This window comes from Sceloporus occidentalis, unplaced genomic scaffold, assembly GCF_023333645.1.
Source record: "Sceloporus occidentalis isolate IW3139 unplaced genomic scaffold, rSceOcc1.0.p SCAF_6, whole genome shotgun sequence".
Classification (NCBI taxonomy): domain Eukaryota; kingdom Metazoa; phylum Chordata; class Lepidosauria; order Squamata; family Phrynosomatidae; genus Sceloporus; species Sceloporus occidentalis.
In genome coordinates, this window is record NW_028316986.1 from 54,469,201 (window position 1) to 54,495,547 (window position 26,347).

Genomic DNA, 26,347 nt, shown 5'->3' on the forward strand with positions numbered 1-26,347 from the left:
TGGCACTTTAATAGGTGGAATGCTACAAAGAAGGATGCATTGTAGTAGTACAGATTAATATTGCTAAGAAAAACCCATGACACTCAATAGGGTTGCCATAAACTGAAAACGCCTTGAAGGCACACAACACCAACTGGACAACGTTCACATTCTTAATATTTACTGCTAGAACTGCTTATAAACAGGTAAAGGCCAGAGATGGTCAGCTATACCTTTATTTAGCTTACAAATACATCAGACAAAACTGACAATGAGATTATATAGTGACTGGGCAACAGAACTATATGTATACAGTACAAGTGCTCATAAAATATGGAAACAGGTTTGATTGGGACATTACATATTCAGTAATAATTGAATTAAATTATAATACCAGAATAAAGAGGCAAATTGATAAGGTCTGCCTACTCTTCAATATCAAGTTCTGATATACTGCTGTCTTTTCCCCATTCATGACCTGCTTTTCTTGACTTACACTCTTATACTCAAAAGGTCTCAGGAAGATGGTGTTCAGATACATGGGCACAGCAAGAATTATTGATTTTCCAAGGAATTCTTTGTGATTTTTAGAATGCTTTGGTTGCGGTTGTGAGGTCACAGTTCTAACTGGAAAGCCATCTGTCAACTAGACATGAGTAGAAATACAGGAGATCAGCCTTGGCATATTTTGATTTGGATTTTACCATGTAATGACTACCTTTAGGGATTAGTTGCCGATATCCTACATTTTTAGCACAGGATAGAGCACTGAGTTCACACTTGCATTGAGGGATGCCAGTAAGACTTGGGCAGTTAAGGGTTGCTGCTTGCATTTTACTGGTACATGTTTGTTTTTTAACATAAACATTGTTCCAACACTGCATTTATGGATGCAGTATTATAGCAGGTTTTTTTCACATGTTGGCTGCAGCAACCTCTGTAATCATATAGCAACTACAGAAGAGAAGACAAGTGATACAGAGGAATTTTTTATGTTCCATGTGGCTGAAGAATGACTTTGTGTCCATTTACCCCTTGACCTTTCCTTTATAAATTTAGAATTTTGTAGTATTTTTTCCTAAAAGAATGAAGTCTTTATTTTCTCTGAATTGCCAATACTACAACAAACGTCTGGGCTTTTGACTGCATTTGTACTGCTTATGATTCCATGATTGTGTATGAAATATTAGTTTGTTTTAAATTCTAGTAAAATTCATGAAAAGCTGGATTTCTTTGAAATGTCTGTTTTCCCCTGGGATTGTTATGTTGTTGTGTGTCTGCAAGCTGTTTCTGACTTATGGAGACACTAAGGCAAGTCTATCAGAGGTGGGTTTTTTTTGGCAAAATCTGTTCAGAGGGCCATCTTCTAAGGCTGTGAGAGTGTGACTTCCCCAAGATCACCCAGTGAGTTTCCATGGCCAAGTGAAGATTTGAACCCTGTCCACCACAATCACTGTCCAATTCTGAAACCACTAAAGCACACTGGCTCTTATGGAGGTATAAATATAAATTTATTACAACAATATAATATAAATATATATATTTTATTTCAGTACAACAATGTTCATTTTATTTTTCTAGGTAACACAGAATGAGAGTAGTGACTTTCTGCATTTCATTAAAAAAACCTTATCAACTATCGTGTGGTGATGGCCATCTCCTTGTTTTGTTATGAAAAATTTAAGTCCTTGTGACCACTGAATAGGGGAAGATTTGGGGCAAGGCTTAGTAGATTGCTTGGGAGAAGATACATATAACATGTATACGGGACAGGTTTAAGTGGTTTTAAAGAACAATATCCATTTGAGGAAAGGGAGGGATTTGGACAAACAACAAAGGAAGCAATAGCAGCACTCTTACTGATCTATGTGAGCTGTTCAATGAATAGAGCAATGAAATATTAATGCAGGCTAGGGAATAGCAGAATAAGCAACTTTTTCAGTGCTTGCCCACAGCAATTATGTCAGAGGCAAAAGGGAAGTAGCAGGCAGAACTGGGACAAACATTTAGATCGAGCAAATATTTAACCACTGAGCTGCAAGAGTGGGAAACTATTGATTATTTGCATTTGGAATACTAATTTTAATGGTAAAACCTACATATTTTTACAGATGAAAGAATAGCACCTATGTTCCTCCTTTTTTGAGGAAGGAAGGAGTATAACTATACTGAGGTTCTCAACCAGTTGAGCAGAAAAACAGTTCCCTCAGCCTATTATGCAACTGGGTTGAAGGAGATGAAGGAAATGGTTGTCCTGCCCCTTCTTCACTTTTAAGGGCATTTATTTCCTTGCATGCTATGGAGATTTAGGCGGGATACAAACCGCCGCTTTGCGGCGCTTCCCCGCCGCCGCCGTTTGCTCCGCGCGGGAGCTGCAGCAGCCAAACCGCGTGGCTCCCGCGCAGAGCAAAAAAGAAGCTCAATTTCGGAGCTTCTTTTTGCGGCGCCTCTATGACGTCGCGAGGCGCCTGGCGCGGACTCGCGACGTCATAGGCGCCGCGACACGTCTGGACGCTATGCGTCCAGTACGTAAAGATGGCGGCGCCCATGTAGAAGGGGCACCGCCATCTTGTACGTATAGGATACGTACTAGGGTTAGGGGGGTGCGGAAGCACCGCCCCTTCCTAACCCTAGTACGTATCCTATACGTACTATATGGTGGTTTGTATCCCGCCTTAGAAATCAGAGGAGTCCATTAGTAGAAGCAGTTTGTACATGGAAGGTAGTTTGGAGAATGGGTTAAAAGGATCAGATTAAAAAGAGGACCATGGAAGCCTGAAGAATATTTATGAGAGGTTTGATAAGTGTCTGTTATATCCAAGATGCTGCTTCTGTATCTAGAAGGAAAGAAGCATTTTGAAAGGAAAAGAAGAGCAGAAAACTGCTGAAAATCAAGTTTGAAGAGGTGACTGTGTCTTGGTGAAGCCCAGTCAACACATACCCAGCATTCATAGAATCAGTAGTTGTAAGCGACCACAAGGGCCATCCAGGCCAACCCCCTGCCATGCAGGAGCACAAAATCAAAGCACCCCTGACAGATGGCCACCCAGTCCATTAAAAAACCTGCAAAGGAGACTCCACCACACTCTGAGGGAGTGTGTTCCAATGTTGAACAGCACTTACTGTCAGGAAGCTCCTCCTAATGTTAAGCTGAACTCTCTTTTCCCTTGCATCCACTGCTCCAAGTCCTATTCTCTGGAGCAGCAGAACACAAGCTTGCTCCAGCCTCAATGACACACCTTCAAATATTTAAACAGGGCTATCATATCACCTCTTAACCTTCTCTTCTCCAGGCTGAACACAACCAGCACTCACTCCCTAGGTCTCTCCTCATAAGGCATGTTCTCCAGATCTTTCATCATTTTGGTCACCCTCCTCTAGACATGCTCCAGTCAGTAGCAATATGATCCTGCTTGTTTTCTCCCATACTGCATCCTTGTGGCAACCATTTTTGAGACAAAGTGTACTGACCACAATGAAAAAGAGGGTTTGGCTGTATGGCGCCACCTCAGAGGTGTTCGGGGCGGGGTCTCTCTTCCTAAATTCACCCCCTGCCTCCATCCCAAAGGTAGATAACTGTGTAAGCAAATTATGGCTTTGATCTCTGCTGTGACGTGTTCTATCTGAACTACATGCACTGTCTTGGCATGGGCCCTATACCTGCTATACCTTCAGCCTTTCTAAAGTTTTTTTTTGGGGGGGGGATGTTTTTATCAGCACCGGTCTTCATTATTTATGACAAAAACATTGTTAAAACAAATGCACACATTGCTGTTGAAACAGACAGCAGTTAAGGAAGGGCATTTTTTGGTGTGGAAAACTCCACAAATTAATGTTGAATAATTATTAAAGGAAGGAGAACCATTTGAGAGTTATTTTCATCTAAGTCCAATAGGCACTGTTCAAAGTAAAATGTTACAAATACAAAAATGATACTTCATAAAATACTGTTCAAGCAACAAAAACCCTAAATGTTTTTCTTTGGCCCAAAGATGAGGTTTCACAATATGAAGCAGTAGCAAAGGAAGCAACAGCAAAATTTGGTCCAAATTTGGACTTTTAGTCATGAAAAAGTAGTCTCAACAGCAGAAGAAAATATAAAGTATTATTTCCAAGTTATCCAAGACCTTCAGTTTTGGTACAGGTATGATTTTGTCTTCTCATGGCTTAGAACATCTATCTTTTTCTGATTAATTTAAAAATACTTAATTGGTATATAGTGTATATACTCATGTATAAGCCTATAAATTTTAGTCAAAAATTGACCCAAAAAACCTGAGTCGACTTATCCATGGGTCAATGTTAATACTGTACTTTAACTCTTATTAAAAAATGAACTATACTCTGTCCTGGAAGCACCACCCTCCTCTGCTCTCTTATCCATTCAGGCTTTAGTGTGAGCACAAACAGTTATGACTGCTAGAATCGTATAAATGTTTTGACATTGTTTTCCTTCCTCCATCCTTTGTTACATGCCCCTAAGTTTTACCCTCGACCTATCCATGGGGCATATCAAAATCCATAATTTTGGTTGCAAAACTAGCTCTTGACATATACATGGGGCCGACATAGCGTAGTCAATTTTGCTGAGTTCTTCTTATGAAGATTTTGTGCATGTAATCCCAAAATCTCCCTTGATGTGATTCATTGTGGTGAATCATAGCTGTGAGCGCTTCACCTTGATCAAGACTCTGCCAGTAATCTTGTAGCCACATGTCCTTCCAGCTGTCCCCAGAAGGAATGTCCTCAATGTTTCCATATCCAGGTGCAGGTGGAGGACATCCCATGTGTGAGAACTGAGCTATCTGAGGTTCAGGAGCTGGCAGTTTCCCATGAGTCCTCTTATGGTTTCTTTCTGCATTGATTCTGGCATTTTCCCTGTCACAGACAAAGCACTCAAACCCATTCAGATAATTAGGCAGTGTCATATCATTCACTCCCCATTCGCGCTTCTCCATGCTCTCCAGTAAGAACTGGTTTTTAATACCATCTGGACTCTTGTACTCTAAATATTTCAAGTACTCATCTGGATTCCTATCCAAGAAGTCAATATATTCTGCTAGCTCTTTAGGGCTTCCAAAATCATCAATGAGAATGATGGAATGGTCATCAGGCATCCAGTCTCGTACTGATGGTGAGCCTCGATAGACAGGGACAGCTCCAACGTGCATTGGCCGCCAAAGTTTTTCTGTCATATAATCATGGCATATAGCATTCTCCATAGCCAGGTGAAACTTGTACTTAGAAATAAAAATCATGAATTCAGAGTCCTCGGTAGTGGCTGTAGAAGTGTCCTCCAGCCTCATATTGGGAAGCTCTCGATTGTTCAGGCATTTACCATAAGAATCGACTTTGATGTATTTCATGAGCTCATGCACATATCGGTCCCGGTCCGATGGGACATCACAGTGGGACTGGATGTAAAGCAATGGGGCTAGGCCTCCCTTCCTCCAGCGCTCCTTCTCCTCCAGGCTGAAGGCCAGTTGCCTGCGTAGGTAGGCGAGATCCGGCAGCCACTGGAGGCTCAAAGGGTAGTCAGACTCCCGGCGAAAAGTGGCAGTGTAGTTGAAGAGGCTAATGCCAGGTTGGTGCGAAAGGAGGTAGTTGTTCATGGGGGACTCTTCATGGAATAAGGCCCAGGCCTGGTGGGGCAGCCGTGGCAAAGGTGCCTCATAGGCTCGGAAATCTGTGCCATAGAAAAGGAGGGCCCGGGTTCGCCGGTGGAGCCTCACTCGCCGGTTCTTGGTGGTCAGGCAGGAGCTGCGTGGGCAGTCGATGCGCTCAGTCTCACCGGGAAAGTGAGGGAAAAGGTTCTCACTCCACCACAACAAGATAGGCAGCTCTTTGTTGCCACGGGTGTCATTGTTGCCAGGGCCGCGGAAGGAAGGCACTGCAGCAGCAGCCATTGTTAGCAACCCTATATGAGGCTCTGCAGGCTGGAAAAAGGAGCCCCCCACTGCCGCCTCATCAGACACTCCCAGAGAAAACTCTGCAGCATCGCCACCATCCCACACCAATGGCTCAGCCTGTTCACTCCTCTTGAGATGAGCCGGACTTGCACCATCCTTTCTGTCAAGGTCTGGGGAGTGATGCTTGTCTTGTACGGCCAAGACAAGCAGCACCCAGCAGCAAAGGAGAGCCAGATATGAGAAAGCCCGCAAAGGAAATACCATGTTCTTTTCTTTGTCTCAGTCTCCGTGCGAACACAGCCTGCTTCTCTTTACAGATGCCCAAGCTAACAGTTTTGCAAATATTCTAGGCAGCTATTTCTAAAGGCATTGAACATCTGGGTACTGTGCAAAAGGGTCAGAGAGTCTACTGAACAGCAGTGCAGCATCTCTGTGGAGATTTTAAGTCTAGTCTCCTGGGAGAGAGATCATGGTGTTTTTTTCCTTGGGTCCTGCAGTGGGAGAAAGATGAGCAAAAATAAAATCAAGCAGTATTTTTTTCTTTTTTTAAGGAGGTGAGCAGATATGCCGCCCCCCCCCCCCAAAAAAAAAATAATCAGAAATCGAGAGGGGGAAAATGGACATATGTAGCAGAAAATCAAACTGGAGCCATGCCAAAATGGGATTTCTGGACTACTTTAAAAATGTGTTCCTTCTCTAATAAAATTAATCTTACTATAGAATCTTATTTGCTCAGAAATAGTTCTTAAATGAGTTACTAGGGCTTAAAGTCCTAACTACTATCAGAATTTGTAACATGCACATAATAATGACTTGTTACACATAAACCAGAAAACAGGCATGCTTGGATCATTCCTTCGCTGTTCAGTAAAAGATGATGACTTTTGTATTACAAACTCTTACAAGGTAGGCACAAAATGCAACCTGTAAGAGCCAACTAGATGCCATGTTAATTATGTGCATGGCCTTGGTGTGCATGACTTTCAAAACATAAACAGCCTGCAAAAAAAGAACACGAGTCAGATTATACTTATGGCATTTGGGGATGCAGGCTTTATACTTTCTCCTACTGTTGTCTGATTAAAATTTGGTATTTGTGATGGGAGGAAAGTGCTTAGTATCATGGGAGGAGTGATTTGATTGCAACTGCAGTGGAGGTGAAAGTATAGAGTGCCACTCCATATTCCTGATGCAGTTTGAGGTGTGGGACCATTTAGGTTATCTACTGTTTAAAAGTCATACATGCCTGGATGAGCCACACATCTAATGTCATGCATGCATGGTTTCCCCTAAGGCTAGTTTTACAAAGAGGTTCAGAAGTATTGCTTTGGATCAGTTCCCTCTTATGGTTTCTGCTTTGTGCCCTTGAAAACAATATAAAATAAGGAAATAAAGACAGTTCATTGGCATTTCTTTCACACCCACGCCTAAAACCTTCCCTGATACAATTATGGCTAAAGCTTTTATAGTATAAGCAAGATTCATCTAATATTCTTTTGGGCAGGTGGGAAATTGGCATTGTCAAGCACTGGCAGATAGATAACTGAAAATAACATATTTTTGATGGTTCTGTGTCACAGTAGTTAAGTATGGCAAAAGCAATCTAAGCACATAATTAAAGACAGAATCAGTAGGCTCATATGCATGTCACACTTAGTTATGGTTTACATTAACTGTGGCTTGTTCATCATTAATTATCCATCAGATAACTAAACAATTGTAGCATCTCATGCCATATCTGTTTTATTTCTTTTGCCGGTCATCCAACCATTTTACAGACAGGACATTTTGTTATAAGCTCTTTCTAGCTTGTCCTTCACACTTTAAAAGATAAGGCTGTTCCAGTCATGCCACCAGGTACTGGATGAGAGAAAGCTCTTTTCACCAGAAAAAGCTTCTCCAAGGATTCAAGGACACTGAAGATGTCCTGACAGCCCTGGTGTTCTGAGACCAAGCAGAGCAATTGATCATCCAAATGAGAATAAATACGAAGGTGAATCCTTCTCCAGTGTGCCACAAGTGCCATCATGACCTTGGTGCACACCCTGAGAGCTGATGACAGGCCAAACAGAAGAGCCCGTTATTGAAAATGCTGCTTGTTGTAGGTGAAGGGAAGATACTGTCGGTAATCTGGGTGAATAGGGATGTGCAAAAAGGTATGAGCAAGGTTAAGGGGTCAAAAAGGAAGGAAAAGGAGAGGGGAGCAGAAGCCAGGGACAATCCAAGGATGTTTGAGGTCTATGGGAATGACAATCAGCCAGTTCCAAGAAAACACATCCTACTGGGAGCATAGGTAGGAAAGGACTGACTTTCAGGGGATTGCTCCTCTCATGTAGCACTGGAAGGTCTCCTGTTTCCTGCCTAATTGGGAGAAACAACAAACACTATAGTATCTTCTCTGAAGATGCCAGCCACAGATGCTGGCGAAACGTCAGGAAGAAACTTTTCTAGAACATGGCCACATAGCCCGAAGAACCTATAAAAAACTATAGCATGTCCTGACTGCCTCTTCTGGGAAATTACTTCCTGTTATTCAAAGGCCTTTCTTGGGCCTAAAATGGCCCAGTAAGGCCCCAAAATATGGGGAAAATTTGATTTTTTAAAAAAAAAAAATTGGCAGTAGCAGCTGCAAGGGAAAGGTTTACCCCCTAAGGTCCCCCAGGGGGAGGGGTAATGTAGCCCTCTGGGTTTCCACAGCTGTCCATCCCTGCTGCATAGTAACCAAACCCGCACATTTTATGTGGGGACTGGAAAGCTAAGGCCTCTACTCCACCATACAGACAATATGTCTGTACAACTGCCTGAACAAACATATAGTTGAAACAACAGTACTTAGAAATCAAGAGTCAGCACGGCATATTGGTTTGAGTGTTGGACTATGATTCTCGAGATCAGGGTTTGATTCCCAGCTCAGCCATAGAAACCCACTGGGTGTCATGCTCAGCCTGGAGGAGAACTCAGACGACTCAGAGGATGAGCCAGAGCCTCTGGGATCTGAGCCTGCAATTGGGGAGCCTGGGGCTGACCCTAGTTCTGCTGTAGCAGAGTCTGTGGCCTCTCCAGAAGTTCAGCAGCCAAGTCCGTCTGGGGCTGAGGGCTGTCGACGTAGAGGAGGAACAGGGGACTGTGCCTATCTTCAGGGACCGTCAAGCTGAAAGGGAGGGCCTTTGAAGATCATGGAGCCTTTATCAGAAACGGGTTGGTAATCACACACACCTGAATGCCTGCCGCCTGCATATTTAGGCGGCTGGAGCATGTATGTCTGGTTGCCAGTAATTTTCTGATCTTCTTGGAGGAAAAACTGTGTCTCCGGCTCCTGTGACTTTTTGGACCAAACCCTTGCTTCTTAGACTGCTGACCTATCTTGATTATCTGGAACCCTTGACCTTGGACTGCTTTATCGACCTGCCTATCTGATACCTTGAATCTCGTACCGTTTGACAACTCTTTTGGTAATCGTTCTTCTGATACTGCCTTTAAACTCAAAGACTGTGTTGCTTGCACTTACTCTGCTAGCCGGGGTTTGTTTGTTTGGAAACTAGGCTGGCCCTATCAGCCATTCTGCTGCTTTCCCAAACACTGGGTAACCATGGGCAAGTCACACAATCTCAGCCACAGGGAAAGTCAATGACAAGCCTCCTCTGACCAAATTGTGCCAAAAAAACCTCATGCCTTATGGTCGCAGTAAGTTGGAAACGATTTGCAGGCACACAACAAAACAAAACTAAAAGCTTAGAGACCAAGAAGGTTCTAACTCCTTGCTAATTGCTGCCAAGCTCAGAAACAGGGCAGGTACCTCAAGATGCCTGAAAAGAAGTGTTCCAGCTCCTTTTCTTAAGCACAGTACTCTCACCTTTTCAAATCTATTCTTATCCCAGGCATCATCATATCCAGAATAATTCCCTGGAAAGTCTGTTGTGTGGACCTGAGAAAAAGAGGGGAAGAGGTGATGCTCAGTGATGAAACATATGCTTTGCATAGAGAAGGACAATGGTTCAGCCCCAGATAGAACTTGGAAAATCCTCTGCCTGAAACCCTGGACAAGTACAGCCAATCTATGAGAACACTGAATTGGATGGTAATTGATTTGCTTCCTTTGCAATCCAATATGTTTCCATCCTCTGTGAGGCCACAGGCCCCTTTGTTAGGCAGAGGACACTTAATTTCTCAAGCAGTCTTCATTCTTTTGCATCAGGAAAACTTTAGGTGGTGTTGAGGCAAAACATGCCAAATCAGTCCCAATTTTAGGGTGGAAAATGTTTTGGCATTGCTGGAGGTCGAAACCTCAAAGAGGAAGGTCCTAGTCCACTGGCTCTCTCTTTAGGATTCCCCTTTTGTGACTATAATGCGGTTACCTTGAAATCCAGAAACAGGGAACATACTTAGGGGTAGCTGTGTTGGCCATATGGCAAATCCAATAACACCCGCAATTCACCAAACAAAGATACTTCTATTGGGCCAACCAAAATGCACAATATACACGTTGCAAGCTTTCGAAGCTGCACTGGCTTCTTCATCAAACAGGAGAAAAACAGTTAAAGATGTTAGTCTAACAGTTTGTTAGGCCCTCTAAGAGCCTTTGTAGCTGAAGAGCTGAGGACAAATACTCTAAAATCAGTGGTCCCCAAACTGTACCCCTGAAGAGATTTCAGACTTCAGCTCCCAGAAGCCTCCTCAGCCAATTCGGCCAATAGTCTGGGATTCTGGGAGCTGAGGCCCAAAATTCCCTCAAAGGGCACAGTTTGGGGACTTAAATAAATAAAGACTCCACTCCGCACTAAATGCCTTGGCAGATGTTCCCTGTATTAGTACAGTGGCCTACACTGGCATTTAGACGGTGATATTGTCCTTGTCCTCCTTGGCGGTGTGGCTCCCACACTTGGGCCTTCCAGATGTTTTGGACTTCGTCTCCCATGACTCCCGGCCGCCGGCTAAGCTGGCTGAGGCTTCTGGGAGTTGAAGTCCAAAACACCCGCAGCGCCAATGTTTGGAAGAGTTGCCATATCCGATCACTCTATTGATTGGACGGGGCTCAGGACCAGCCTCCGCCATCCCTCCACCTCCCTCACCCCGGTTCCCGTTCCCTCGTTTACATTTCGGACTCCGAACTCGCTCGGAACAACTTAACCCCTCATCTTCCCCACTTTCCAGGGCGCGGCCATCTTTCGCCGCGCCTTTCCGGAAAAGGTTTCCGTCACGTCACGTGACGTCGACGCCTCCCTACGCCATGGTCTGTTTGGCGCCGCCATCTTGTGTGTGGCGCTGTGATGAGAAACATAGTTGCTGTTGTTGTTGTTGTATTTTTTAAACTCCTTTAACGCTGGATAATAGCGGGAATACATCTTGGCCTGGCAAGACGCAGGTCATACTCTCCCTCCGTCGCGGCCGCTATGGTTTTAATCTATCCCTTCCTCCGGGGGTTGGGGTCAAAGAAAAGACTCTTCTTGCCCTGAAACAAAACATTGGCTCTGAGTCTGTTGTTTTGTGTGTGTGTGTGGGGGGGGTTGGACTTCAACTCCCAGAAGCCTCAGCCAGCTTGGCCGACGGTCAGGAATGATGGGAGATGAAGTCCAGAAACAGCTGAGCAACCAAGATGGCGCTGTCGTTTGCCAGGAATTCTCGCGAGAGTTGAGAGGTATCCACGTCCTCGGGGCCACTGAACAGAGAGGGCTGGGGGGTTGTGCTACATCCGGGTCCTCCTCCTCCTCCCTCTCCGTTTGGGAGCTCAGTGTCTCTCTTTCTCGGGGGGCCGTTGGGTCCCCCGCAGCCGGAATGGCGGTCCCCGCGGGGTCTGCTGCCGGAGGAGCCAGGGGCGGAGCGGGGGCGGTGGCCGAGTGGGGCGCCTTCGAGGACAACATGCAGGTAGGGCTCTCTGGGAGGCATTCCGGGGGGCTCCGGGGCTGCATCCGCACGGGAGAAATAACCCGGTTTGGCATCGCTTTGGCTCGTGTGTGGCTATGGAATTCTGGGAATTTGTTGTGGGCCCAGAGCGCAGCGGTCTGGAACCGGATTACTTCTGCAGTGCGGTTTGGACTTCTGTGCCTTTAGAAGCAGTATAAAATACATGATAGATATAGATCTATAGAGACGTAATTTGATGTTGGCGTTAAAACTGTAAAAGTGCAGGAAGAAGGGAAAAGGGAAAGAAAGAATTGCAGCTGACTTGCTTCTTTAGAATGAATGCCCTCATGAAAAGGGAGCTGCAAAGCCCTCTCTCTGCTGCTGCCAGGAGCATCTGAAGTAGAAGAAGCCTTTGACGTCCCGGAAGCCCCTTGGTTTCGCCCTGGAGGAAGGAGGCCTGTCAATGGAGTTAATGCACAAACCATGTCGACAAAGCCCTAGAGACTGTGTCTTCAGTCTTCCATAAAGCCTTCATTCCCATCAAAACGAGTGAGGAAAGAAGCCAAGGCCCTCAGGCATTGCAGTGATGTGGATACTGTACCTAAGAGCCCACCTGTTACAGAGTTCCCTTGTCTTCCCCGCCCTTCGCATCTCTGACATACAGTTTCCTTATATAACTAGTTAATGCGATCTTTTCTTTTCTCCATTGAGTCCAACGCTCACCCAAAACTATAAACATGATTTGATCAGTAAAGCATTGTACTCAGAAGAGATGTGAGTTCACATCCCTCCATGGGCAGTATCCACACTGCACAACTAAAGCAGTTTGGCACCATTTGACTGTCTTGGGTCCCTCCTGTGGGACCCCGGGATTTCTAGTTTGGGGAGGTATTTAGCCTGGTTTGTCAGAGAGCTCTGGTGCCTTGCCTAAAATGCTCCCTGGGATTTTTGTCCCAGGAGAGGCCTGTAATTAACCAGGAAGGAAACTTGGGCTGTGATGGGCACTTTTAGCATTAACAGTTCAGAGAATTTCAGGGGGACCCGGGAGCCTCACAAACCAGCCTCTGGGGACTGTATGTACCCTTCAGTTATCCTAAAGCTTTAAAATGATGTAGGAGCCACTGCAAAAAGAGGTTAATGCAACACTGTAAGTTCCTATCCTCTTTAAATATAAGCAGCCTGAAATCTGTAAGAAAAATATACTCTCTCGCTTTGTCAGCTGCAGTGTGGCTTCTTATTTGAGTACAACATGAGAAGCAATACATGATCCTTTGGGCTGCAGTGTCTTTTCTCAAAAGGGCTTTAAAGACTAAAGACTTAAAATGAGAAACAGTGAGCTCTACAGTTACATTTTTATCATGATGTCTTCCCTCCCTATAATGTAATTAATGAAATAAAGAGTCCCATATATACATGACTATAAATTGACCTCATGTATAAGTCAAGGGCAGGTTTTGGGACCCAAAGTATGGACTTTTGGATAGGTTGAGGGTGCAACTGCCACATCCCCGATGCCCCCCTTGTCTCTTGGTTCTCCTTTAAGAAGCACCAGAGCCCCTGATGCCACATCCCTCGCTTCTTTGTGCTCCTCGAGGGCAAGCGCCAAAGTGCCACCACCACCACTTTCCCACTGCTCCCTTTCCTTCTCAGTTTGGGCTCTCCAGCTCAAGGAGCACGTGTTAGGTTTCTGTCCATTTACAAACAGAACAGACGAACAGACCCTTCTTCCCATTTCTCTGAAACCCTCTCATTCATGGAGGTCACTCAAGTAGTGGCTCAAGTAAGCGCGCTTGGCTCATTTCACCAGCATTAACAAGAGGATGTCCCCTTCTGAGATGTGGGAGTGGGGGGTGTTGGCGCTTCACGCTTTGATTTCTTCCTCTCATTACAGTAAATGCATGAAGACCTCTGCCTTTGGAGTGATCTCTTGTGCTGCCATTTACCAAGAAGACAGGCCATTTTATTGTTTTGTTTTACGCATTTATGTAGTGTTGTATTTCCAAGGCTTTTTACATGATTTCAATAAAGCAAAATTTTTAAACAACTAAAATTTCAACAATAAAAAAATCATAGAGTTGAAAATCATAAGCAACAACGCATAAGGAAAAATTAAAGGCCTTTTAATTTTTCTAGAGTTTTATCTAGAAATAAAATATAATCCAAAGGGAGAAGCGGGAAAAATAAATTATTATTATTATTATTATTATTATTATTATTATTATCTGGCACTGGAAGGAGGCCCAAGTGCAGGCCAGACAGACCTCTATGTAGAGAGTGTTGCAGAAATGTAGTGTCACATCCATGGCCATCAGTCAATTCACTCCAAACTCCACAGGCACCCAGGAACAAACTTCCATTTATTAAACAGGTGTATGGACATGTTGAGAGCCAGCATAGTTTAGTGGTTTGAGCATTGGACAATGACTCTGGAGCTTGGGGCTCAAATTCCCACTCCGCCATGGAAATTCACTAAGTGACCTTGGGGTAAGTTACACTCTCAGCCTCAGAGGAAGCCTATGGCAAAACCCCTCTGAACAAATTTTGCCCCCCAAAAAAGGCCTGTGATAGGTTGACCTTGTTGTTGTTATTGTGTGTCTTCAAGACAACCCTAAGGTGAACCTATCATGGGTTTTTCTACTCAAGTTTTGTTCAAAAGAGGTTTGCCCTGAGGCTCAGAGTGTGTTACTTGTCCAGGGTCATCCAACCCCAGTTTCAAACCACTATGCAACACTGGCTCCCCAGGTTCACCTTAGGGTCACTATAAGGCAAAAATGTCTTGAAGACAGACAACAACAAATTGACATGTTGAGGACAGAGTAGTCATTCCTTCATATGCCGAGGTTCTAAACAATATAAGCCATTAAGAGTAAACATCAACTGGGTGTTGGAAGAACAAATAATGAAACCAAGTTTGCATCTTCGCTCCAGTCATTCACAGTGATTTCTGGTAGTGCAGATGGAAGCAGGAAACATATCGAATTTTGTTTTGGACATAAATGGTTTCCTGTACATATTGACAGAGCTGTTTCAAGCCATTGAGGGTAGGCATCCTGCTGTTTTTATATTTAATTATTCTTGCATTCAAAGGTAGAGACTTCCACAAAGTCTGGTAGTCATTTTTGGTGTCCATGGATCCCTCCATTACATTAAGTAAAGATAGCAAAAAGGGTGGGATTGGTTTCCTCTTGCTCTTTCCACTTCTTAATATACATGAATGTGAAGACAGATACCAGAAATGGGTCTCAATCTGATTGTTAAGAATGTCTGTATCTTTTCCCACAGAAATGGAATCTTGTAAGAAGCATTTCTTTCAGCCTCTTTTCTCATGGTTGTGCTGCCTCTCTGATTAAGGGGAAATGATTGTGCACAGTCTCACCACATGCATATTTTCACTTTGTTCAGGGTGGGGGTTCTGCTGTGATTGACATGGAAAACATGGATGACACATCTGGCTCCAGCTTTGAAGACATGGGTGAGATGCATCAACGCATAAAGGAAGAGGAAGAGGTGGATGCAGAAGCAGCTGCAGCAGATGAAGAAGATGGAGAGTTCCTAGGGATGAAAGGCTTTAAGGGACAATTGAGTCGGCAAGTAGCCGATGAGGTAACCATAGCTTTCTTTGTCAAATCTGAGGAACAGCAGCAAACCAAGGTTCTGAGCCCAGAAGGCTGCTGATTTCCACATGTTTCTCATTTATTGCAGTTCTCTGGAGACAGTGTCTTGATGTTTCTTCCATAGTGTTTTGTGCCTGCTTTAGAGGGATAATTTCTAGAGTGGTATCCCCTCTGTAGGCCTAATCTTACCTGAGACTCCCTAAGCATTTCTGCCTTGAAGCACTGAGCAAGTAATTAGAAATAAGGCAGAACCAACTGCACTGATGGGAAGTATTTCCTACAGGGACAAATTGGTTTTCCACTAATTCCCAAGCTAATATTATTTTTAGAGCAGCAGAATGTTGCAAGGCACAGCTACAGAAAATGTGAGATCAATATCAATCCCTGTTGAGAAGTTTAGATCAGAGAAGGGCAGTGGGAGGATCACATAGGAAGCAGCACTTCCCCCGCCCAATGTGCCCTTCTGGTTTTTAAAAAACATTTGGCCTTTTTTTCAATGAAATGCTTCTGTCATTCAGTTTGATGCTTCTGTCTTTTGTATTCAATCTCTCTCTTTCTCTCTCAATCTCACCCGCACTCCCTAGATGTGGCAGGCAGGGAAAAGACAAGCCTCAAAAGCCTTCAATCTGTATGCCAACATTGATATCCTCAGGCCCTACTTTGATGTGGAGCCAAACCAAGTTCGGAATCGGTAAGCAAACTTGGCAGATTGTTCCTCCCACTTTTCTAGCTTTTTCTTATCTGTCATTGCTTTCTTAAAACTCACATTTATAAATGAAACTATGTTAATATGTAATAGCAGCATAGTCCATTGTGGAAATTGTCTGCCACCCAACACTTTTATTCTTAATAAAGAGAAACTGGTTATTCCCTTAAGTAGCATTTGGGTTATAGAGAAGAGAATGACACTGCTGTTCTATCTGCTTGCAGTACTTTATTAAGATAGCTCTGGGGGAAGTGATCAAGACTTCACCCAGTTGCATTTTTATTCCTCAAATAAATAACACCAAGCTGTTTCATTTCTAGTCTTTTGATGCTGCTGTATGAGCCAAATTAAGCCATGAAATGTCAATTCAGCAAATGCCTTTTGAGCATACATCAGAGTTCAATTAATCTGTCCTTCCAGGACTGACACTAACTGTAAGAGTCACAAACTACTGTTAGGCTTTCTTTCTGGGCCATATAACCTCCATAGCTAGTGTCCTTGCTGATCACAGAAGAAAAGTAAGAAATTCTATTCTGGAAAAATTACAGTGTGCCCTTGTTTTAAGTGGGGATCCGTTCTGGACCCCCCCCCCTCCCCGTGTAAAACAAAAAATGTGTATGCTTGAGTCCCGTTACAAGTCTTATGTAGAGCAGACAGGATTATGGTTGCGTTAAATGCTCCCCTCCCCCCATTTCCCAGCAAGGTTTTTTATCTAATTTAACAAAACTATTTTTTAAATTATATAATGAACTATGAAGTTTTTCACATCCGTGTTCTAATCCTATAGCATCAGGTTGTTGGTGGTTTGTTATTTAGCACATGCCCAGTTTTTAGTCTGGCATGAGCGCAAATAATTCTTTAAATATATGGTTATCTAAAATATTTGAATTTTCGTTCATTCCTACTACAGTGGGCCCTTGATATCCACTGGTGTTGGGTTCCAGGACCCTCCTGGATATGAAAAGCTGTGGATGGTCAGGTCCCAGTATAGATAATGGTGTAGTAAAACAGTGTCCCTTACACAAAATGGCAAAATCAAGGTTTGTTTTATAGGAATTTGAGGGAGGGGTTATTTTCAAGACATGGGTGAGTTAAACCAAGGGCTGACTGTAATAATCTCCTATACATCTTGTTCTCTTTTAGGTTGCTGGAATCCATGATACCTGTAAAGATGATTAATTTTCCCCAGGTGAGCTAATGCACTAGATAGTAAGTGAAGGTTTTCCTTAATATTATGGAGGTGATAGTGAAGCCAAGGGTCTGATTAGGGGAATTTTATTATTACAAGAGGGGGCCTGCTATGACGGCCCTGTGGAATCTCCTCCCGTTGTGTATACTGAGAAGACCAGGGAATACCAATAAATGGAGCTGAGACAGAAATAATAACTAGATGTTTAATTTATTGAAATAGGGAAAAGCGCATTCAATGCGCTTGCACACACACACTTGTACAAGGCTCAGGAAAATCAGAGATTGACGTGGAATAGGATTTTAGGCGTCACTAGGGTGATACGTACCAGAATGTAGACTCCCTCCGGGAATTGAATGGGATGCGTGGTGATGGGACAGTTCTGCTCCGCAACGTGGGTTTGAACAGAAATGCTGGTGTCCAAAGCAGAGGTCTGACTGACATGGAGTATAGAGACCTTTCAAATGGTGCGCCGACTAACAAAAGTCCAAACTTTTTATCGGGCAAAATATTGCTGCTGGCAAAGGTGTTTAATTACTTCCTTTTCAGCTGGATGTCCCTGTCCGATTGTTTTAGTGGTCTTAAGCTGCTCGGACAACAGACCCGGGGAGGGGGTAAGAGCCTCAAGGAAGGCAAACATTTGATCTTCCTGGTCCTATGATAATCCTCATATGCGACTCCCTAGACTATCTAAAAATGTTAATGAAGGCGACCCCTCAGGGGTGGTGTACATGTCTTCATGCTTTGCTGGTAATGGTGAACAGACTATCAGAGTTCATCTAGGGGTCATTAAGGGCTATCATTTATATCAAAATTTATATGGAGCAACCAGGGTAACAATAGTGTCTAAGGAAGAATGGGTTTCTCACTCCGAGCATGGGGGTTATATTCAAATTCATTTCTCATTGCTGTGAAGTTGACAGATAAAGCAGAATCCCATTTGTTTTTCACCCTGAATTCACAATGGTATTTTCCTGATGATAAATCACTTTGGCAGAAGTTTTTGGTGATGTATGAGTTCTTCCCCATCCCAAAGGTTGTGGGGCAGTTCTTGTGTAGCCCCTTTGCCTCAGTACCTTGTACAGTATTTTAACTTCACTTTATCAGTTTATACTTACTCATTTTTAGCAAAGACCCCATCAGTTCACTGGTGAATGGTGAATACTGGCAGATTTCTGTAAAGATTTAAATTTCCTTTTTCATCTATTCTTTCTCCTTATCCATTTTTTCTATCAGCTCTGTCCCTGTCTATACCATTGGCCAAACTGCTCTGATATCACAGTGGGCTTGGTCTTGCAGGAACATCCAGTCTGATTGCATTTGAGTCAGCTACTTTGATTTTCAAGAGTAGCTAGCCTACCTTTAACAAGTGTTCTCTCTAATTTAGAGAGTATCAGTCTGAATTTCAAAGTCCATGAAAACAACAAGTAAAATTGAACTCATCTGTGGCTGTACATCAAGTGATGATGAATTCTAGAGGTCAAGGAGCAGACTGCAGAATATCCAGGGACTGCACACCAGTTTGCCACTAAATCTGATGTCACTTCATCAGTGTCCCCTATAAACAGAATGTCCAGGGACCATGCTCTTGCATGAAATACACCCCACCCTGCTGTATGTCATAACTTTTCTTATCACATGTGATGTTAGTTGAGCAGTCTTTTTCTGAAAAAAAGGACAGATAATAACTTGCTACTTATAAAATAACACAACTGATTTCTCTTGTTAGTTCCTTTAAGATGTCTGGGCAACTGTGAAGGACCAAGGGCCATTTTTTGCCTGTTCCCTGATAGGTTTTACTTCCACATCTTTGGTCCAATGTGAGCACAAAATACAACTCAGAAGTGACCAGAAATACTTCTTTTCCCCATTTCTTAGCTGAAAAATTACACAGAGCGGGCTATTTTAAGGCAAAACAGTGCTCCTGGCAGCATAGTTGAGCATTTTCCAGGTACAGTGGTACCCCGGGATACGAATTCACCGCGTTACGAAATTTCCGGGGTACGAAAAAGTTACATTGGAAAAAACTGTTCCGGGTTACGAAAGATTTTTCGGGTTACGAAATTCATTTCGGCGCGAAATTCAAATGTGAAGCGCGGCTAGCGGCTTTCCAGCGCCTTTTCGGGTTGCGAAATGTATCGGGTTGCGAACGGCGCCGCGGAACGAATTAAATTCGTAACCCGAGGTAGCACTGTAATTAAACTGGACAAGTTTAATAGCAATAACAAGTACATTTCTGTACCGCTTATCAGTGCACTTAAGCACTTCCTAAGTGGTTTACAAAGTGTAAGCTAATTGCCCCCAACGATCTGAGTACTCATTTTAGCGACCTCGGAAGGATGCAAGCCTGAGTCGAGCTTCAACCCTTTTGCTAGTTTTGAACTCGCAACTTTATGGTTTGTGAATGAGTGGCTGCAGTACAGGCATTTAAACACTACACCACCAAGTTTAAGGGCTTGAGGCAGCTGCAAAATGGGAGAGTGGGTTGCAGGGGTCTTGCTTTCTCCACCCTATTTTAAGTGTATAAATTAGCTTTTGTTTGCTCTTTGTAATTGATTGATACACTGGACTTACCAGAATACTGATCAATAACAATTATTCCTTTTATCTTTTATAGAAGATAGCAGGTGAGCTGTATGGTCCCCTCATGCTGGTCTTCACGCTGGTGGCCATTTTGCTGCATGGAATGAAGACATCAGATACAATTATTGTAAGCAGGGCATTTTGCTTTCCTGACAAGCTACTACCCAGAGACCTATTTTTGCCTTGAACTCTCTATGTATTTTGGGGGTGGGGAGGCAGTTGTTAAGGTATTATGGATGCTTCCTGGTTAGAAGGAATTCTGTTTCTGAAGTTCTGGTAGCACCTATTTACATTGGACTGTCTGTTGATGATACTGTTTAATAGCTGTATTTCCAGGTGTATCGTGTCCTCTTATAAGCATTCTGTTTCTCTTTCTGCAGAGGGAAGGGACACTGATGGGCACTGCAATTGGCACCTGCTTTGGTTACTGGATAGGTGTCTCCTCCTTCATTTACTTCTTGGCATACTTGTGCAATGCTCAGATCACCATGGTGCAAATGTTGTCACTACTGGTGAGTAAACACTTCAGCTGCTCAGTAGTCTCTAACATAGTCTAAAGTCACTGTTTCCAACCTAGCACCCTCAAGTTGAGTTGTACTACAACTCTCACCATTCCCTTCTGATACGGCTATGGGCTGATCTTCTCTCATGAGTAACAGATGGCTTTGTATCTGCACCAACCACAGATAAAGCTGATCTGAATTTACATCCTAAGGTTGATCTGAATCTACAGAGACAGGGTGTTGTTGTTTATTTGTGTGGGCCATATTAGGAGGGATGGGGAAAGATGGCAGTGAAATTAGGCTATTCTTATTAGCTTCCAGACAGAAATGAATTTGCTTCCACATGTCTGGGTGGTGAGTGAAATCCTAATTGATGTAGACATGCCTCAGGCAGAACCTGATATTCTTCTAATGACTGTAATTGGTAGGTAAAAATCTTGACATTCAGCTTCAGCTCACTTGCTGAACTTAAACTATTGAAGCTTAAGGCTTTCCTCAGGAAAGCATGTGGTATAATTAATATTGCAGCTGTTTCTATCTGTACATTTTCACATGCTAGTCTTTGATATTATCTTTTCCTTTCAGGGCTATGGACTTTTTGGGCATTGTGTTACTCTCTTTATCACCTACAACATCCACTTTCACTCCCTTTTTTATATCTTCTGGCTGGGGATTGGTGGTCTTTCTACACTAAGAATGGTAAATATTTATTTCATTTATTACATTTATATCCTGCCATTCCCACAGTATGGGACTCAACATGGTTTACAGTGTAATTTAAAAAAACAACAACAGTTAAAGCAATATGTGATTTGAATGTGAAAAAAATTCAATCCAATTAAAACATTGATTTAAAACAATTAAAATACATTAAGCGCATGTTTCATAGTTTTAAAAAACAGCCCACCCATTGTACATCCTTCTACCCTAACCAGTTAAGAGGCTGAAGGCCTCTTTAAATAAGAAGGTGCTTGCCTGCCTACAAACAGAGAGCAGAGATAGGACCAATAGCCATCATAACAGAAGTTCCCTGCCTATCAGGTTTAAGAAGTGGTTCAAAAGGTATGTGTAGAAATGGGTATATAAATGTGTTTATTTTCCTCTTCCCTCCCTATTCTTTTTCATATTATCAGTGTCTGCTCCAGGGAGAAGTCCAGGTTTAGGTCTCATCAAATGTATAATTGTGCCAATCACTGAAAGCCCTTTATACTTCCTTCAGAGTAAAACTTCGATCATGCAAAGTATACATGTTGCTTTGAGAAGAACTACATTTATTACTTTACTGACTTTAATTGTCAGACAAAAATTTTTAATAACCTCTACAGTACAAAACATTGACTTTAGGATAACCGCTTTGCTGTATGATGGAGGAAGTGATATTTGGATATAAAGTTGAAGTCTTGTTCTGTTCAGACTGTTGGTAACAAGAGATAAGAAAGATGTTCTGTTTTAAAACTGCAGACTTGCAGTTTCTGTCACAGCATCTAAGATTGCAACTTGAAACATCCTGACTCTTTGGTGATATGAGCAGATTCCCAAAGGCCTGCTAATTTCATGCAGTACATCAGCAGCAACATCACTATCTACTTTCACTAGCAGGCAATAACAACATCTTCAGCTTGCTACATTCACTGAAATCTAATTTAAATACTCCAACTCTGATGGTAACTTGAGGGCATAGTTATAGCTGCTGGTGCTGGAACCCTGACATTTAAAAGAAAAGAATGAAAGGTTGAAGAGGCCATTCATGTGAAACTAAACCATACACCCCAGTACACTTTAGCAATGGATTCTCTACAAAGATTGTCATACAGGCTGAAAGGGGTCCACTCATCTTAATTCATTTGTGTTTTATAAACAGTCTGTAAACATTAAGATCTGGTCTTTCCTAGGTTGCTGTATTGGTGTCACGTACAGTGGGACATACTCAGAGACTCATCTTGTGTGGAGTGCTTGCTGCCCTGCACATGCTTTTCCTCCTTTATCTGCACTTTGCTTATCACAAGGTTGTAGAAGGTAAGAGAAGGAATGGGAGGGAGTACATTTTTCATTCCATTTGCTTTCCTTTTTTAAAAAAATGTGTTGGGATAAATTTTCAAGCCTACATTTGGTTTTTAAGAACATCGTGTGATAACCCAATCTCTTCTTTTCACTGAAAGACATGCTACTGCTACAGGCCATTTCATATATAAGGGTCTTCCTACATAGCTGTAGCCCCTATGTAGGCAAAATGTGTGTGCATTTGTCATTACTAATGAGTCCACACATATATATGACAGTGATTTTTCTCATCATGTGTGAAGTATCCCTTATTATACACTGTACATTCTTGAACACATATCTAATGTATAATATATGGTAATCACACTTTGGGCCCCTGAGATGTATGAAAAGAAAACATCTCAGCTTATGGTAATCAACATGACATTGGTTAGGTACGATCCTCCTTTCCTTTGAGAGTGAACCTAAACTGGCAACATTTTGCACGGCTCATGGCTGAAAAGATAATAGATAAGATAAAGAAAAAGATAAAGATAATACAGTCCAACTCACATGATTCTCAGTGTTTCTCACGCCCCCATCCTCTTCCACTTAGTATTAACTAGTTAGAACTTTGCATTGTTCAGGCTTTATTATTATTAAGCTTTATTTATATAGCACTGTAAATTTACACAGCATTTTACATACAATAGAGGGTTCCCTGCCCTCAGTCTTACAATCTAAAAAGCCACAACACAAAAGGAGAAGGGAATGGTGATGGGGAAAGGGATCAGGTCTAGCAGTTCTTCTCTCCCTCTGAGGCCTGGACAAAGGCAGATGGACTGGAGGGAGGGCTCTTCTTCTTGAGTGTAGGCCTGATGGAACTGGCCCTGCCTTTTCTCTCCCTCCAGGCTGGATGGAGTCAGATGCCATAGAGGGAGGGCTTTAGGCTTCCCTGAGCAGAGTGAATTTGCACCCTTGTGCCCCTCTCTTTAAAGACCTTTCTAATTTTATCTGTTATCGAAAACTACAACATGTTTCCAGGATCTGCCTGTCCAGCAATGTCATCATAATTCTACAGCATACTGTATTAAAAGTGCAAAGTCAACATTTGGTGGAGGGGATAACATTCAGGGTACAAGATGGATGCATATGCAAAGACTGAGATGGCAAGGAACCAAATTAATATGCAATGTGATGCAGATGAATGCGGATATAGTTTGCTATTGACCAGTACTTTTGCTTTTATCATTCACAGGAATCCTGGACACATTGGAAAGACCCAACATCCCTCCCTTTCAAAGAGTTCCCAGAGACATTCCAGTTGTCTCCATTCTGAATACAACTACCAGACCTGTTGCTGCGCTGACCTCATAGCCTTACAGACTCATTCTCCCTGCCTCTTCATGGGTCATATATTCTGCTGCTGTTACCAGGGAAGAAAGAAAAAGTAACAAAAGCAGGACTTGGTTTCATTTGCAGACCTCATCTTGAAAGTGAGGGCAGCAGGTTCCCAGCATGTTTCAGAGGAACAGCTTTTGTGCAACTTTGGCTGGATTGTGCGAGGCAGAGCCTTTCTCCTGGCCGATGTATATCTAGCTGGGATTGCATAGCTCAGACTTTTCCTCCATACCTTTGTGCTTGCTCTTGTCTTTTTAGCCAGTGTACGTGTAATCCTCTCTTTTGCCGAGGGAAGAATTAAATTAAATGAATGTCGGTTCTAAGCAATCTCTTCCGTTGGATCCTAATTCTAAGTTAAGAGCAGTAGGTTCTGTGATGTTCTGCCTTAAAACCTGATCAAAACTGTGTTGGTAAATTCCTTTGTCCAAGGGGCTTCCTGTCATGAGACAAAATTGGGCTTTGGTTGATGCACAACATGGCAGATCACCACCTTCCTTCCTTACCGCTTCAGGAAAACCTTTCCGTAATCTGCAGAGTGGAAGTATTTATATCAGTCTCTCAACTGTATATTACATACTATATCTTGTATTTTGAGACTGACATTATTTGATTGGTTTAGTTTCTTTCTAGTCATGTGACAATCTAGTATTCAGTGAGATGTTTCTTTTAGCTTTCGCCACTTAAACTGCTGGTCATGTGTCTAGGGAGGAGGTCCCCATCACACTACGTCTAACAAAGGGGGCATATTTTTGCTGTAGCAGCAGCTGTCACTAACTAGAAACCTGCTTTTACGACAACCATTAGATCACTCCTTTTTATGCACCATACACAAAGCTTCCTGTTGACTGGACTTGTTCTTTGTATACATGACTTCCTCTACAACATAGATCACATTCAGTTCATTTTTCACATTTGCTCAATTTCCCTCCTTCCCTCCTGACATCCCCCATGTTATTGTGTGCAGTACTTAAGAATGAATATAGAAAAGAGAAATTGAATTTTATGTAGCAAGAAAAAAATGCAGGTTTCAATTTTTTTAAAAAATAGTAAAAATAAAGTGCAAATCCTACCACTTAGTCTATGTATCATGAATATCAGGCTTTACTAAATTATTTGGGTTTGCAAAGCTCTTTCAGATTAATTTCTGGGTTTGAATGTGATATGTATACTGTATAAAGAAAAAAAAAACCTTGGCTAGTAAAGGGGAAAACATAATTAAATTTTAAATTGTATACACAACAATTGTTCCCCTAAAAAAATAACACACAAGATATAAGGTTGCCACTAAAATGACACATATTTAAGCATGTTTATCGTAGCTTTAAATACTGCTCCACATGAAGGCATGTCTGTGTGGGAATTTTCTCATATTAAAGTTCTCCAGAAGTGTGGGAAATCAAATGGGGCAAATGCTGGCTGTTTGGGGTGGGGTGGGAGGTTTGAGAGGATGCAGTAAACATTAAAAGAAACTCTTATTACCTATGTGGTGTACATCAGCATTGTAGTCCTTAGACTAGTGCCATCCACGAGCCATCAGCTGCTAATCCCTAGTAAGTTTCTAGAAACGGAACACTTCTCATTGGTCCCAAACAAGGTACTGGTCTCTGGTGTTGGGGGGGGGGACTGCTGAACTCCCACATCAGATAGTTTGAGAGGCACTGATTTCCATCATAATAATAAATAATAATAATAATTTGTTTTATTTATATACCGCTATTCCAAAGATCATAGCGGTGAACAGCAAGTAAGCTAATTAGCAAATAAGCTAATTATCACCCACTGTTCAGGGATCTGCATAATTGCTACATCAAAATAGGATGCAAACTGTACATTAAAATATGATGCAAACTGTACATGCAGAAGTGCTGGTGGAAGATGAATTTTAATACTCCCAAATCCATCTTGTTTTTTAAACCTCAGTTGGTTTGGATATGAAAATTTGGCATTGTTACTCCCAAGAAAAGTTAATAATCACAAAACCCCACAAAAAACTATTAATAGTCATTGTTTTTACATTGTTTTTGTTGGGTTGGGGTTGTCTGCTTTATGTCCCAGCCCAGGGATAGGCAACCTGCGGCCCGCGGGCCGGATGCGGCCCGGCGAGGCCTTGGGACCGGCCCCCGCCTGATCCTGCTGCCGATTGCCGCCGGGGCCTTTGGGGGGCAATTGTCTATAGAAGCCTCAGAAACATGCATTTATATTAACATTTTTTAAAAAATCTGCAAATTTTTTCACGTGTCCTCCATTTTTTAAAAAAAAGTGTCTTCCATTTGAAAATTTTGTCCTACATTTGTCCTGGTTTAATTATATATTTATTTTTTAAAAAAATATTTAATTATTTATTTTTTGGCTTCGGCCCCCCAGTTGTCTGAGGGACAGCAACCCGGCCCCTGGCTCAAAAAGGTTGCCTACCCCTGTCCCAGCCCATCCAGGAACCTCACAACAGGTTAAATATAAATAAATTCACAAAGTAGTGGTGGTGTTGCAAGTTGCCACCTTCCAATGAAAGTGAAAAAGTACCAGCCCCTCGTCTTTTCTAAATTATTCTTTGTAAAGCTGCGTTGATTGCCAATTTTGGGAGAAAGGCAGGATATACCGTAAATCCAATAAATAAATAAATTCTCTCCCAGGATAGAAATAAG

At 42.5% G+C, this 26,347-nt stretch overlaps 2 protein-coding genes across 4 annotated transcripts; one reads left to right on the forward strand and one right to left on the reverse strand.

Annotated features, from left to right (window-relative positions):
• Positions 1 to 2,603: 2,603 nt before the first annotated feature.
• Positions 2,604 to 11,261, reverse strand: LOC149310760 (GDP-fucose protein O-fucosyltransferase 4-like). Of its 2 annotated transcripts, XM_089529679.1 has the most exons (3): positions 10,982 to 11,261; positions 9,742 to 9,813; positions 2,604 to 6,379 (listed from the first exon to the last, which is right to left on the reverse strand). In XM_089529679.1, the coding sequence occupies exon 3, from the start codon at positions 6,150 to 6,152 to the stop codon at positions 4,557 to 4,559; it is 1,596 nt and encodes a 531-aa protein (XP_089385805.1). In that variant the 5' UTR covers positions 6,153 to 6,379; positions 9,742 to 9,813; positions 10,982 to 11,261; the 3' UTR covers positions 2,604 to 4,556. The 2 variants fall into 2 exon arrangements, with proteins under 2 accessions (XP_089385805.1, XP_089385806.1); XM_089529680.1 differs by lacking the exon at positions 10,982 to 11,261 and having other exon boundaries at positions 9,742 to 10,326.
• Positions 11,262 to 11,448: 187 nt separating this feature from the next.
• On the forward strand, positions 11,449 to 24,774 carry YIPF3 (Yip1 domain family member 3). 2 transcript variants are annotated; one of them, XM_089529682.1, is made up of 9 exons: positions 11,449 to 11,523; positions 15,132 to 15,332; positions 15,928 to 16,034; positions 17,193 to 17,238; positions 19,856 to 19,948; positions 20,202 to 20,333; positions 20,910 to 21,023; positions 22,217 to 22,340; positions 23,563 to 24,774. In XM_089529682.1, exons 2-9 carry the CDS (start codon positions 15,156 to 15,158, stop codon positions 23,679 to 23,681), a joined length of 912 nt encoding a protein of 303 aa, XP_089385808.1. In that variant the 5' UTR covers positions 11,449 to 11,523; positions 15,132 to 15,155; the 3' UTR covers positions 23,682 to 24,774. The 2 variants fall into 2 exon arrangements, with proteins under 2 accessions (XP_089385808.1, XP_089385807.1); XM_089529681.1 differs by lacking the exon at positions 11,449 to 11,523 and adding an exon at positions 11,577 to 11,750.
• The last annotated feature ends 1,573 nt before the right edge of the window (positions 24,775 to 26,347 follow it).

Coding starts and splice junctions, on each gene's coding strand:
- LOC149310760 (XM_089529679.1), bottom strand. CDS start 6,152: ATGGTATTTCCTTTGCGGGCTTTCTCATATCTGGCTCTCCTTTGCTGC.
- YIPF3 (XM_089529681.1), top strand. CDS start 11,661: ATGGCGGTCCCCGCGGGGTCTGCTGCCGGAGGAGCCAGGGGCGGAGCG. Junction 17,239..19,855: donor AGATGATTAATTTTCCCCAG/GTGAGCTAATGC, acceptor TATCTTTTATAG/AAGATAGCAGGTGAGCTGTA. Junction 21,024..22,216: donor GTCTTTCTACACTAAGAATG/GTAAATATTTAT, acceptor GGTCTTTCCTAG/GTTGCTGTATTGGTGTCACG.